At 42.3% G+C, this 12434-nt stretch overlaps 1 protein-coding gene across 1 annotated transcript in view; it reads left to right on the top strand.

Annotated features, from left to right (window-relative positions):
- The window catches only part of LOC109873095 (protein phosphatase 1E), a 94545-nt gene that overhangs the window by 75310 nt on the left and 6801 nt on the right, over nucleotides 1-12434 (top strand). Inside the window, exons 2-4 of the mRNA XM_020464622.2 lie at nucleotides 6748-6869; nucleotides 10884-11083; nucleotides 12229-12417. Coding sequence (XP_020320211.2) covers nucleotides 6748-6869; nucleotides 10884-11083; nucleotides 12229-12417 — 511 coding nt within the window. The remainder of the gene's footprint in view (nucleotides 1-6747; nucleotides 6870-10883; nucleotides 11084-12228; nucleotides 12418-12434) is intronic.

Raw genomic sequence — 12434 nt, 5'->3', positions numbered from 1 at the left:
CTGCAGTAAAGCCCTCTACGCTACGCTCTGTTTCTCCCAGACTCACAGTTACGCTACGCATGTCAATACAGATCTAGACCATGCAAACGGTAACATCGCCCATGATGATAAGGAGTTTCGCTATAGACTAGCTGGCATGGGGAGAATATAAAAAGCTCCTATAGGGCCTCAATTATAGATATGGAATAAACTGTATAAAGTGCCTTCAGAAAGTATTCATACCCCTTGACGTATTCATTACTAGACAGCCATTTTCAATTTTCAAAGCGATTTTAGTCAAAACTGTAACTGTAACTCGGGAACATTCAATGTTATCTTGGTAAGTAACTCCAGTATATGGCCTTATATTTTAGGTTATTGTCCTGCTGAAAGGCAAATTTGTCTCTCTGTCTGTTGGAAAGCAGACTGAACCAGGTTTTCCTCTAGGATTTTGCCTATGGTTAGCGCTCTTATGTTTCTTTTTATCCTAAAACACTCCCTTGCCAATGACAAGCATACCATAACATGATGCAGTCACCACCATGCTTTAAAATATGAAGAGTGGTACTCAGTAATGTGTTGTGTTTTATTTGCCCCAAAAATAATTATTTGTATTCAGGACATAAAGTTGACTTTAGTACCTTATTGCAAACAAGATGCATGTTTTGGAAAAATATGTATTCTGTACAGGCTTCCTTCTTTTCACTCTGCCATTTATGTTAGTATTGTGGAGTAGCTATATGTTGTTGATCCATCCTCAGTTGTCTCCTTTCTCTGTATCTGTTTTAAAGTCACCATTGGCCTCATGGTGAAATCCCTGAGTGGTCTCCTTCCTTTCTGGAAACTGAGTTAGGAAGGGCATCTGTATCTCTGTAGTGACTGGCTGTATCGATACACCATCCACAGTTTAATGAATAACTTCACCATGCTCAAAGGGATATTCAATGTCTGTTTTTTTGTGTGTTTTTTTCATCTACCAATAGGTGCACTTCTTTGTGCGGCATTGGAAAACCTCCCAGATCTTTGTTGTGGAATATGTGTTTGAAATTCACTGCTCGGCTGATGGACCTTACAGATAAATGTATGTGTGGGGTACAGAGATGAGGTAGTCATTAACAAATCATGTTAAACACTATTATTGCACACAGTTCATGCAACTTTTTATGTAACTTGTTAAGCAGATCAAGAGTGTTTGCTTGATGCAAACACCAGCATAGTTGAAAATATGGCAAGTGGTACTTCGTGATGTGTTGGATATGCCCCAAACGTAACGCTTTGTATTCAGGACAAAAAGTTAATTACTTTGCCACATTTTTTGCAGTATTACTTTCGTGCTTTGTTGCAAACAAGATGGATGTTTTGGAATATGTTTATTCTGTACAGGCTTCCTTCTTTTCACTCTGTCATTTAGGTCTGTTTTGTAAAGTAACTACAAAGTTGTTGATCCATCGTCAGTGTTCTTCTATCACAGCCATTACACTTGGTAACTGTTTTAGTCACCATTGGCCTCATGGTGAAATCCCTGAGCGGTTTCCTTCCTCTCCGTCAACTCAGTAAGGAAGGATGCCTGTATCTCTGTAGTGACTCGGTGTATTGATACACCATCCAAAGCCTAATTAATAGCTTCACTATGCTCAAAATATTCCGTGTCTGATTTTTTAAAATCCAACTACCAATCTGTGCCCTTCTTTGCGAGGCATTAGAAAAGCTCCCTGGTCTTTTTGGTTGAATCTGTGCGTGAAATTCACTATTCGACTGAGGGACCTTGTTAAGCAAATGTTTACTCCTCAACTTATTTAGGCTTGCAAAAACAAAGGGGTTGAATACTAATTGGCTCAAGACAATTCAGCTTTTAATTTTGAATTGATTTGTAAACATTTCTAAAAACACATTTCCACTTTGACATTATGGGGTATTGTGTGTAGGCCAGTGACAATCCATTTTAAATTCAGGCTGTAACACATCAGAAAGTGGAAAAAGTTAAGGGCTGTGAATACTTTCTGAAGGCACTGTACATAGAAATATCCCAGTAAAGGAGTTGTCAGACAATAGATGAAAAAAACTGCAAGATGTGAAGCTCTAACACATTGTATCTGTTGTCGTCACGATGAGAAGCAATGCACGTAGTTAGGTTTGTAAAATAGAATTCACAGAGATAAATGTGTGAAAAGAGCCTCTCTCTCCTCCTCATCCTTATTCCTTCACACTGATCTGACTTCACTGTGTCGCACAAGCAGAGGGGGGACCTTATTGGCTGCTGACGAATGTGCCGGAGTCCCTCAGCCAATGAGGGCTACCCACGTTGGCACACGCCCCTCTCAGCAAGGCAGTGGCAGAGTATGTGAGCTAGCGAGAGAGAGAGAAAGAGCGAGGAAGAAAGACATAGAATTTCTATGAATGGAAACGCGGAGGAGGTGGACTAGCAAAGATGGCAGCTTGGGACCAATGAGGCTGTTAGCATCTCTCGCTGTAGCACTGTCATCCATATAATCGCATATAAGGAGACCATGCCTTACCTATGTCATGTATTTTTCCATACATACCACTTAACCACAGATCCACCCCACATTCTCTTCCTACACACACATACAATACTGTACACTCATACCAACGCACACGCCTCCCACCACACAACCTCAGGCCATCTACCCACTCCCTGTCCTCTCCACATTCAGGTAGAGTAGTATTTTTTTATGAGCTAGTGGGTCCAACTTGAAAGAGTTTATTTGAGAGTTAGATTGTTGGTGAATAAAAGGATACCAGAGAGGAATTAAAAAGGTGTTCAGTCAAAATAGATTTTGTACTGTGTTTTAAATTGACTCTTCTCAGCACTCAACATTAATGCATGGAATTGTAGTGGTTTCAGAATAATCGTGACTCTTTTGGAAAACCACCAGTGGTATAGGAGGCCTTATGTTTATCTCCTACTCGTTGTAAGCATGTGTCATGGGATGACCACACGTGTGTGTGGGTGTCAGGAAAAGCTCTCTGCTTCTCTTGTCCAGCTCTCTACACACACACACCACCAACTTTAAACCCCAGAGAATATCCTGCCAACTGCTCTCTAGTAACACGGGAGTTACATAAGCACTGATACTAACCTGGCTACCTGTACTAGACCATTAGAGTCTAATTTAGAGTACAACAAATCTCCTCTGTAGCTCAGTTGGTAGAGCATGGCTCTTACAATGCTAGGATATTTTTGGGTTTGTAAAAAATTGATGCACGCATGACTGTAAGTCGCTTTGGATAAAAGTGTCTGCTAAATGGCATACATTATTATTACTATTATTATTATTATTACATTAACCAGCAATTAGTAAAATAATCTTTGCCTGCGTTAATAGGCTGTAGTATCTGGAGTAGAGATAATCACATTTTAGGCTTAAGATCAACTTTGACTCATTCATAACTTCTCGATCTAAATTAGAATATTGTGCAGTTAAAAATAACCTATGACCTTGCTATCAAATGTTATTAATGTAGCTGCAGTTTCAACATGATCTACATTTCAGAGGATGCTGTAAAAAGATATCAACTTCCCAGATGATAATTGTTACAATTGACCCAATATGTTAAACAGGTATTGTAGCTAGACTGGTTATCACTGCTTACCCGCAATAAGATGGAATGTGAACGTGTATGGCACTTGGCACAAAGAGACATTTAACCTGTTATCTGAGATATGTTAAGTTATCTCCTCATGTTAATTTGAGTATTCCTCTTATAGAGTAGCTAGGCTGAGTCACTTTGGTTACCCCCGTATACAGTGCTTATCATACAGTTAGGAATTCATCCCCCTTGGATTTCTTCACATTTTATTGTTATAAAGTAGGATTCAAATGGATTTAATTGTCATTTTTTGTTAATGATCTACACAAAATACTGTGTAACGTTAAAGTGGAAGAAAAATGCATTATTATTTTTAATTAAAGGGGGAAAAAAAACACTAATATACAGTGGGGAGAATAAGTATTTGATACACTGCCGATTTTTGCAGGTTTTCCTACTTACAAAGCATGTAGAGGTCTGTCATTTTTATCATAGGTACACTTCAACTGTGAGAGACAGAATCTAAAACAAAAATCCAGAACATCACATTGTATGATTTTTAAGTAATTAATTTGCATTTATTGCATGACATAAGTATACAGACCTTCTCCAGATCCTTCAGATTTCGGGGCTGTCACTGGGCAATACGGACTTTCAGCTCCCTCCAAAGATTTTCTATTGTGTTCAGGTCTGGAGACTGGCTAGGCCACTCCAGGACCTTGAGATGCTTCTTACGGAGCCACTCCTTAGTTGCCCTGGCTGTGTGTTTCGGGTCGTTGTCATGCTGGAAAACCCAGCCACGACCCATCTTTTGCTCTTACTGAGGGAAGAAGATTGTTGGCCAAGATCTCGCGATACATGGCCCCATCCATCCTCCCCTCAATACGGTGCAGACGTCCTGTCCCCTTTGCAGAAAATCATCCCCAAAGAATTATGTTTCCACCTCCATGCTTCACGGCTGGCATGGTGTTCTTGGGGTTGTACTCATTCTTCTTCTTCCTCCAAACACGGCGAGTGGAGTTTAGACCAAAAAGCTATATTTTTGTCTCATCAGACCACATGACCTTCTCCCATTCCTCCTCTGGATCATCCAGATGGTCATTGGCAAACTTCAGACGGTCCTGGACATGCGCTGGCTTGAGCAGGGGGATCTTGCTTGCGCTGCAGGATTTTAATCCATGACGGCGTAGTGTGTTACTAATGGTTTTCTTTGAGACTGTGGTCCGAGCTCTCTTCAGGTCATTGACCAGGTCCTGCCATGCAGTTCTGGGCTGATCCTTCACCTTCCTCATGATCATTGATTCCCCATGAGGTGAGATCTTGCATGGAGCCTCAGACCGAGGGTGATTGACCGTCATCTTGAACTTCTTCCATTTTCTAATAATTGCGCCAACAGTTGTTGCCTTCTCACCAAGCTGCTTGCCTATTCTCCTGTAGCCCATCCCAGCCTTGTGCAGGTCTACAATTGTATCCCTGATGTCCTTACACAGCTCTCTGGTCTTGGCCATTGTGGAGAGGTTGGAGTCTGTTTGATTGAGTGTGTGGACAGGTGTCTTTTATACAGGTAAAGAGTTCAAACAGGTGCAGTTAATACAGGTTATGAGTGGAGAACAGGAGGGCTTCTTAAAGAAAAACTAACAGGTATGTGAGAGCCAGAATTCTTACTGGTTGGTAGGTGATCAAATACTTATGTCATGCAATAAAATGCTAATTAATTTCTTAAAAATCATACAATGTGATTTTCTGGATTTTTGTTTTAGATTCCGTCTCTCACAGATTAAGTGTACCTATGATAAAAAGTACAGACCTCTACATGCTTTGTAAGTAGGAAAACCTGCAAAATCGGCACTGTATCAAATACTTGTTCTCCCCACTGTATATTTTCAAAATTGAAGTTGGTTGTTGATCATTGCTTGACAGCAATTCAAGTCTTGCCGAAGATTGTCAAGCAAATTTAAGTCAAACTTTAACTCGGCCAGTGTTTCCTTGGTAAGCAACTCCAGTGTATATTTGGTGTTGTGTTTTAGGTTATTGTTCTGCTGAAAGGTGAATTTGTCTCACAGTGTCTGGTGGAAAGCAGACTGAACCAGGTTTTCATCTAGGATTTTGTATGTGCTTAGCTTCATTACGTTTATTCTTTTTTTTTTTTACTCCCCAGTCCTTGTTGATGACAAGCATACCCATGATGCAGACACCACCATAGTTGAAAATATGGAAATTGGTACTCAGTCATGTGTTGGATATGCCCAAAACATAACGCTTTGTATTCAGAAAAAAAACGTAATTCCTTTGCCACATTTTTTGCAGTATTACTTTAGTGCTTTGTTTGCAAAACGGATGGAAGTTTTGTTTATTCAACTATATGCTTTTTAAGTAGGAAAATCTGCAAAATTCTCCCCACTGTATTTACGCTCAGTGTGTCGTCTTGATCGCTGGTGAAAAATTTATTTATTTTGTAGAATTGTCCATCTCTCTCTCTCCCTCTCTCTGTCGTGGTTAGAGGGAATAGTTCAGAGTGACATTCGTTATAGAATGGATGTTTCGGCGGTTGTCGTTCTTCGCATTCAATGATACCGAATTCCTAGCTGCAGACTAGTAATTAATATCAAAGACTTGTTCTTATTCTGTCGGTATCGATAGTCTAAGAGTTTAATCACGTGGTATAGTTAACATTTTCAGCAATGATCTACAACCTTTGTCCTTCTAATGGAGAAAAACATGGTCTGCAACCTTTAGCCATCTCGTAATTGAGGTAAGCTCGGTCTGCCGATCGAAAACCTGAGTGGGGGTTTAATTCGGAAGGGCCGAAAAGGGCTGTCCCAGGATGTCTGACCCTAACTGGGCTCAGGGGCGGTCCTCTGATTTAGTTCAAATCAAAAGGGAATTGTATTTTGTAGTCCAAAATCATATTACACAGATCTTTTATACTTTCTCCGGAACATGAAATTGGTTTGTACCTCACGTTCTGTGAGGTGGAAGGAATTCCTTTGTTCTCTCTATACTGTGTGTCCATGAGGAGATCCTCAGGAATTTACGACGTCTCTCTGAAGACAGCAACCTAGTTGAAGGAGGCAAGGGGGAGGCAGGGAGAGGGGGATGGGGCTTGCTCTACCCAAAGAGGCCAACGTCATGACAACCTTCTTCCCTCTTCCTCCCACGCTTTGATCTCACTTCCTTCCTGTTATAACGCCTCCATTTCCCTTTTTTTTCCTACAGTAACTGCCCCTTCTCCCTGGCGGCTGCCCTGGCACGGTCTACAGCAGACAGTGTTCTGCAGAGTGATCTCTCCATCTACCACATCCAGAAGACTGTTGAGGATGGAGTAGACCCTTTCCCCCGTGAGTCTCCTGTCAGCCCACGCCTGACATGCAAAATCAGGTCATGTACTGACCTAGCTAGGCTACTGTATGGACAGATTAAGCGAGAGCAGAGGTCTTTTAGAAGAGAAGGAAACAGCAGTCTAAATAACCCTGCAGCACTCCTTTAAGATCTCTGTGTTTTTGCCAGGGAGAGAGAGAAAGAGGCAGAAAGAGAATGCAGGGGAAATATTATTTATTTTTATATATATATACATATATATATATATATATATATATATAGTTGAAGTCGGAAGTTTACATACACCTTAGCCAAATAAATTTAAACTCAGTTTTTCACAATTCCTGACATTTAATCCTAGTAAAAATTGTTGAACTGTCTTAGGTCAGTTAGGATCAACACTTTATTTTAAGAATGTGAATTCAAAATAAATCACTGACAGTGTCACCAGAAAAGCAGCCCCATACCATCACACCACCTCCTCCATGCTTCTCGGTGTGAACCACACATGCGGAGATCATCCGTTCACCTACTCTGCGTCTCACAAAGACATAGGGGCTGCAACCAAAAATCTCAAATTTGGACTCATCAGACCAAAGGACAGATTTCCACCGGTCTAATGTCCATTCCTCATGTTTCTTGGCCCAAGCAAGTCTCTTCTTATTAGTGGTGTCCTTTAGTAGTGGTTCCTTTGCAGCAATTCAACAATGAAGGCCTGATTCACACAGTCTCCTATGAACAGTTGATGTTGAGATGTATCTGTTACTTGAACTAAGTGAAGCATTATTTGGGCTGCAATCTGAGGTGCTGTTAACTCTAATGAACGTATCCTCTGTAGCAGAGCTAACTCTGCGTCATCCTTTCCTGTAGCGGTCCTCATGAGAGCCAGTTTCATCATAGCGCTTTATGGTTTTTGAGACTGCACTTGAAGAAACTTTGGAAGTTCTTTAAATTTTCCAGATTGACTGACCTTCATGTCTTAAAGTAATGATGGACTGTCGTTTCTCTTTGCTTATTTGAGCTGTTCTTTCCATAATATGGACTTGGTCTTTTACCAAATAGGGCTATCTTCTGTATACCACCCCTACCTTGTCACAACACAACTGATTGTCTCAAACAATTTAAGATGGAAATAAATTCCAGAAATTAACTTTAACAAGGCACACCTGTTAATTGAAATGCATTCCAGGTGACTACCTCATGAAGCTGGTTGAGAAAATGCAAAGAGTGTGCAAAGCTGTCATCAAGGAAAAGGGTGGCTACTTTGAATAATATAAAACATAACATATATTTGGATTTGTTTAACCCCTATTTGGTTACCACATGGTTCCATATGTGTTATTTCATAGTTTTGATGTCTTCACTTTTATTCTACAATGTAGAAAATAGTACAAATAAATAAAAACCCTTGAATAGGTGTGTCCAAACTTTTGACTGGTACTGTATAAACTCAGCAAATAAAGAAACGTCCATTTTTCAGGACCCTGTCTTCCAAAGATAATTAGGATAAATCCAAATAACTTCACAGATCTTCATTGGAAAGGGTTTAAACACTGTTTCCCATGCTTGTTCAATTAACCATAAACAATTAATGAATATGCACCTGTGGAATGGTCATTAAGATACTAACCGCTTACAGATGGTAGGCAATTAAGGTCACAGTGACGACAACTTAGGACACTAAAGAGACCTTTCTACTGACTCTGGAAAAACCCAAAAGAAAGATGCCCAGGGTCCCTGCTCATCTGCATGAACGTGCCTTAGATATGCTGCAAGGAGGCATGAGAACTGCATATTTGGCCAGGGCAATAAATGGCAATGTCTGTACTGTGAGACACCTAAGCTGATCGTCCTCGCAGTGGCAGACCACGTGTAACAACACCTGCACATGATCGTTACATCCGAACATCACACCTGCGGGACAGGTACAGGATGGCAACAACAACTGCCCGAGTTACACCAGGAACACACAATCCCTCCATCAGTGCTGAGAGAGGCTGGACTGAGGGCTTGTAGGCCTGTTGTAAGGCAGGTCGTCACCAGACATCACCGGCAACAATGTTGCCTATGGGCACAAACCCACAGTTGCTGGACCAGACAGGGCTGGCAAAAAGTGCTCTTCACTAACGAGTCGCGATTTTGTCTCACCAGGGGTGATGTTCAGATTTGGGTTTATCGTTGAAGGAATGAGCGTTACATAGAGGCCTGTACTCTGGAGCGGGATCGATTTTGAGGTGGAGGGTCCGTCATGGTCTGGGGTGGTGTGTCACAGCATCATCGGACTGAGCTTGTTGTCATTGCAGGCAATCTCATCGCTGTGCGTTACAGGGAAGGCATCCTCCTCCCTCATGTGGTACCCTTCCTGCAGGCTGATTCTGACATGACCCTCCAGCATGACAATGATACCAGCCATACTGCTCGTTCTGTGCGTGATTTCCTGCAAGACAGGTATATCAGTGTTCTGCCATGGCCAGCGAAGAGCCCAGATCTCAATTCCATTGAGCACGTCTGGGACCAGTTGGATCGGAGGGTGAGGGCTACATTCCCCCCAGAAATGTCCAGGAACTTGCAGGTGCCTTGGTGGAAGAGTGGGGTAACATCACACAGCAAGAACTGGCAAATCTGGTGCAGTCCATGAGGAGGAGATGCACTTAATGTACTTAATGCAGCTGGTGGCCACACCAGATACTGTTACTTTTGATTTTGACAACCCCCCTTTGTTCAGGGACATTATTCAATTTATGTTTGTCACATGTCTGTGGAACGTCAATGTATGTTTTAGTTGTTGAATCTTGTTATGTTCATACAAATATTTAAACATGTTATGTTTGCTAAAAATAAATGCAGTTGACCGTGAGAGGACGTTTCTATTTTTGCTGAGTTTATATATGTACTTTATTTACACTGAGTGTACAAAACATTAAGAACACCTTCCTAATATTGAGTTGCACCCCCTTTTGCTCTCAGAACAGCCTCAATTCATCAGGGCATGGACTCTTCATGGTGTCAATAGCGTTCCATATTGACTCCATTGCTTCCCACAGTTGTGTCAAGTTGGCTGGATATCCTTTGGGTGGTGGACCATTCTTGATACACACGGGAAACTGTTTAGTGTGAAAAAGTCAGAAGCATTACATTTAACAATATAATCATAGTGTTACTCCTCACAGGCAAACAAAAGACAGGGGTTAGCCAGGGGAGAGAGACATGAGAGGTTTGGCGTGCAGACAATCGGTGACCTATTCCCATTAAATCTGGTAGGAGTGCAGTCTGCAGCACACAGACGGAGACGGTGTGGAGGAGAAAATGTCAGCCGTCCCCTCCGGGAGACCCAGCCGGCGAGATCACTTCATCATGACATCCTCTTTTTCCCTCCTTCCTCTATCTCTCTGTCCTTTTCCCCAGCCCCCAACCCATTTGCCAGATGGCCTCTCTTGTCCACTTGTCCTTAATTCCACTGGAACCATCTTCTCTCTTCCATTGAGCTGTTTCCCCTTGTATTCCCCGTGTAAGGCCCAATGTTAGCTTGCATGAGTGGCTTTGGGTTGGTTCAAGTGTGACAGATCTCAAGTATGGAAAACAGGGGTTCCCAGACTAATGGGTCATTTGGGTGTGTGTGTGTGTGTGTGTGTGTGTGTGTGTGTGTGTGTGTGTGTGTGTGTGTGTGTGTGTGTGTGTGTGTGTGTGTGTGTGTGTGTGTGTGTGTGTGTGTGTGTGTGTGTGTGTGTGTGTGTGTGTGTGTGTGTGTGTGTGTGTGTGTCATTGTAAATAAGAATGTATTCTTAACTGACTTGCCTAGTTAAATAAAAACGTGTGTATATTATTCGGCACATTCTTTTCATGTGACTATATGCATCTGTATGCCATTCTTTTCACCAGTGCACTAATGCATCCATGTGTAGTTTATAGTGTGTAGTGTATGGTGTGTATTGTGTAGTGTGTAGTGTATGGTGTGTAGTGTACTGTATGTGTGTGAGCCTGTGGTCTGATCACATGCCATTTGTGTGTTTGTTTATGCTTGTGTCGTCTTTTAGAGATTGAGTCAGTGGCATTTGCCAGGCTCATTTTCAACAAACTGTGTGAAACATGCTGCCTGTGGCTGAAAGACTTCCCTTACCGCCGCCGCCCTCAGCCCTACTACGAGACCTCCATCCACGCCATCAAAAACATGCGCCGCAAGATGGAGGACAAACATATCGTAATCCCCGACTTCAACACTCTCTTCAACATACAGGTAAGCATGAACAGAGTCGTCCTTAACCACAGATCTAGGATCAGTTCACTCTAGCATGGTTAATGAGAATAGAAGATTTTAACCACAGATCTAGGATCAGATTACCAGTGGGTAAACCCAGTAGGCTAACCCGGTGGGCTAATCCAGATGCCCTGCAGGGAAGCTACCATCTCACTTCACTATAGGGAGAAGATCAATAAAACTCCACTATCCAACTTATTCCCAATACAGCCCCAATGAGAGCAGTAAATAATAGCACATTAGGTGGCTGCCAGTGAATTAAATGCTTCTAATAGCATTATTGGCCATAGTGCTCTAGCATGCTCCCTCGGGCACACACACACACACACACACACACACACACACACACACACACACACACACACACACACACACACACACACACACACACACACACACACACACACACACACACACACACACACACACACACACACACACACACACCCCCCCCCCCCCCCCCCCCCCCCCAGGCTGATAATGGCATGTTATCCACACAGAGTCAATCAGATATGTCATTGAAATCCTATCCTTATTGGTTTGCCAGTCATTCCAAATGATTATGGATAATTCCCTCACATCCCTTCTGGACCAATGAGACATCCCAGACAGGCAGACACACCAGCTCAAAGATCCTCATATAATGAGATAATTATTCTGTTGGATCAAATGTTTATCCATTCTATTAAGCGTGCTAGTGGTGGGTAAGCCGGCTAATTGGCATTAAACCCCAGTTAATTAAAGCAGATGGATGAGTGGAGACACAAACCGGTTATATTTGGATTTGCATATTTGCGACGAGGCACTACACATGCCATTCATGGAAAACGCACAACGTCATGAGAGTGACACACAACTATGCTGTATACCCAATGGTAATTTAAATTTACTATGACCAGTTAAGTTTGTTTATGGAACCTTGTTGTAAAGATGATTGAGATTGGACAGATGAATGCTTTGCATTGCTTCATACTCTGATGTTTACAAAGCATGAGAGTCACTATACATGAATCACCATCATGTTAGAACAAGTGATGACTCCAATGAAGGGAAGAAATATTGAAGCTATATGACATTGCAGGTCATACTGTTTTAACCTTTGACCTTACACTGTGTGTTTTCAGGACCAGGAGGAGCAGGCCTTCTTCGCCGTGTTCGATGGCCACGGGGGCGTGGATGCTGCCATCTATGCCGCCAACCACCTCCACGTCAACATGGTGCACCAGGAGTGCTTCAGCCAGGATCCAGGGGAGGCCCTTTGTCGCGCCTTCAGAGTCACAGACGAACGCTTCATCCGGAAAGCTAAGATGGAGGTACGGGCTCAAACATT

This window comes from Oncorhynchus kisutch, linkage group LG28 (genome assembly GCF_002021735.2).
Source record: "Oncorhynchus kisutch isolate 150728-3 linkage group LG28, Okis_V2, whole genome shotgun sequence".
Classification (NCBI taxonomy): Eukaryota; Metazoa; Chordata; class Actinopteri; order Salmoniformes; family Salmonidae; genus Oncorhynchus; species Oncorhynchus kisutch.
The sequence above is the reverse complement of the archived record's forward strand: the minus strand, read 5'-3'. Positions and strand labels throughout refer to the sequence as shown.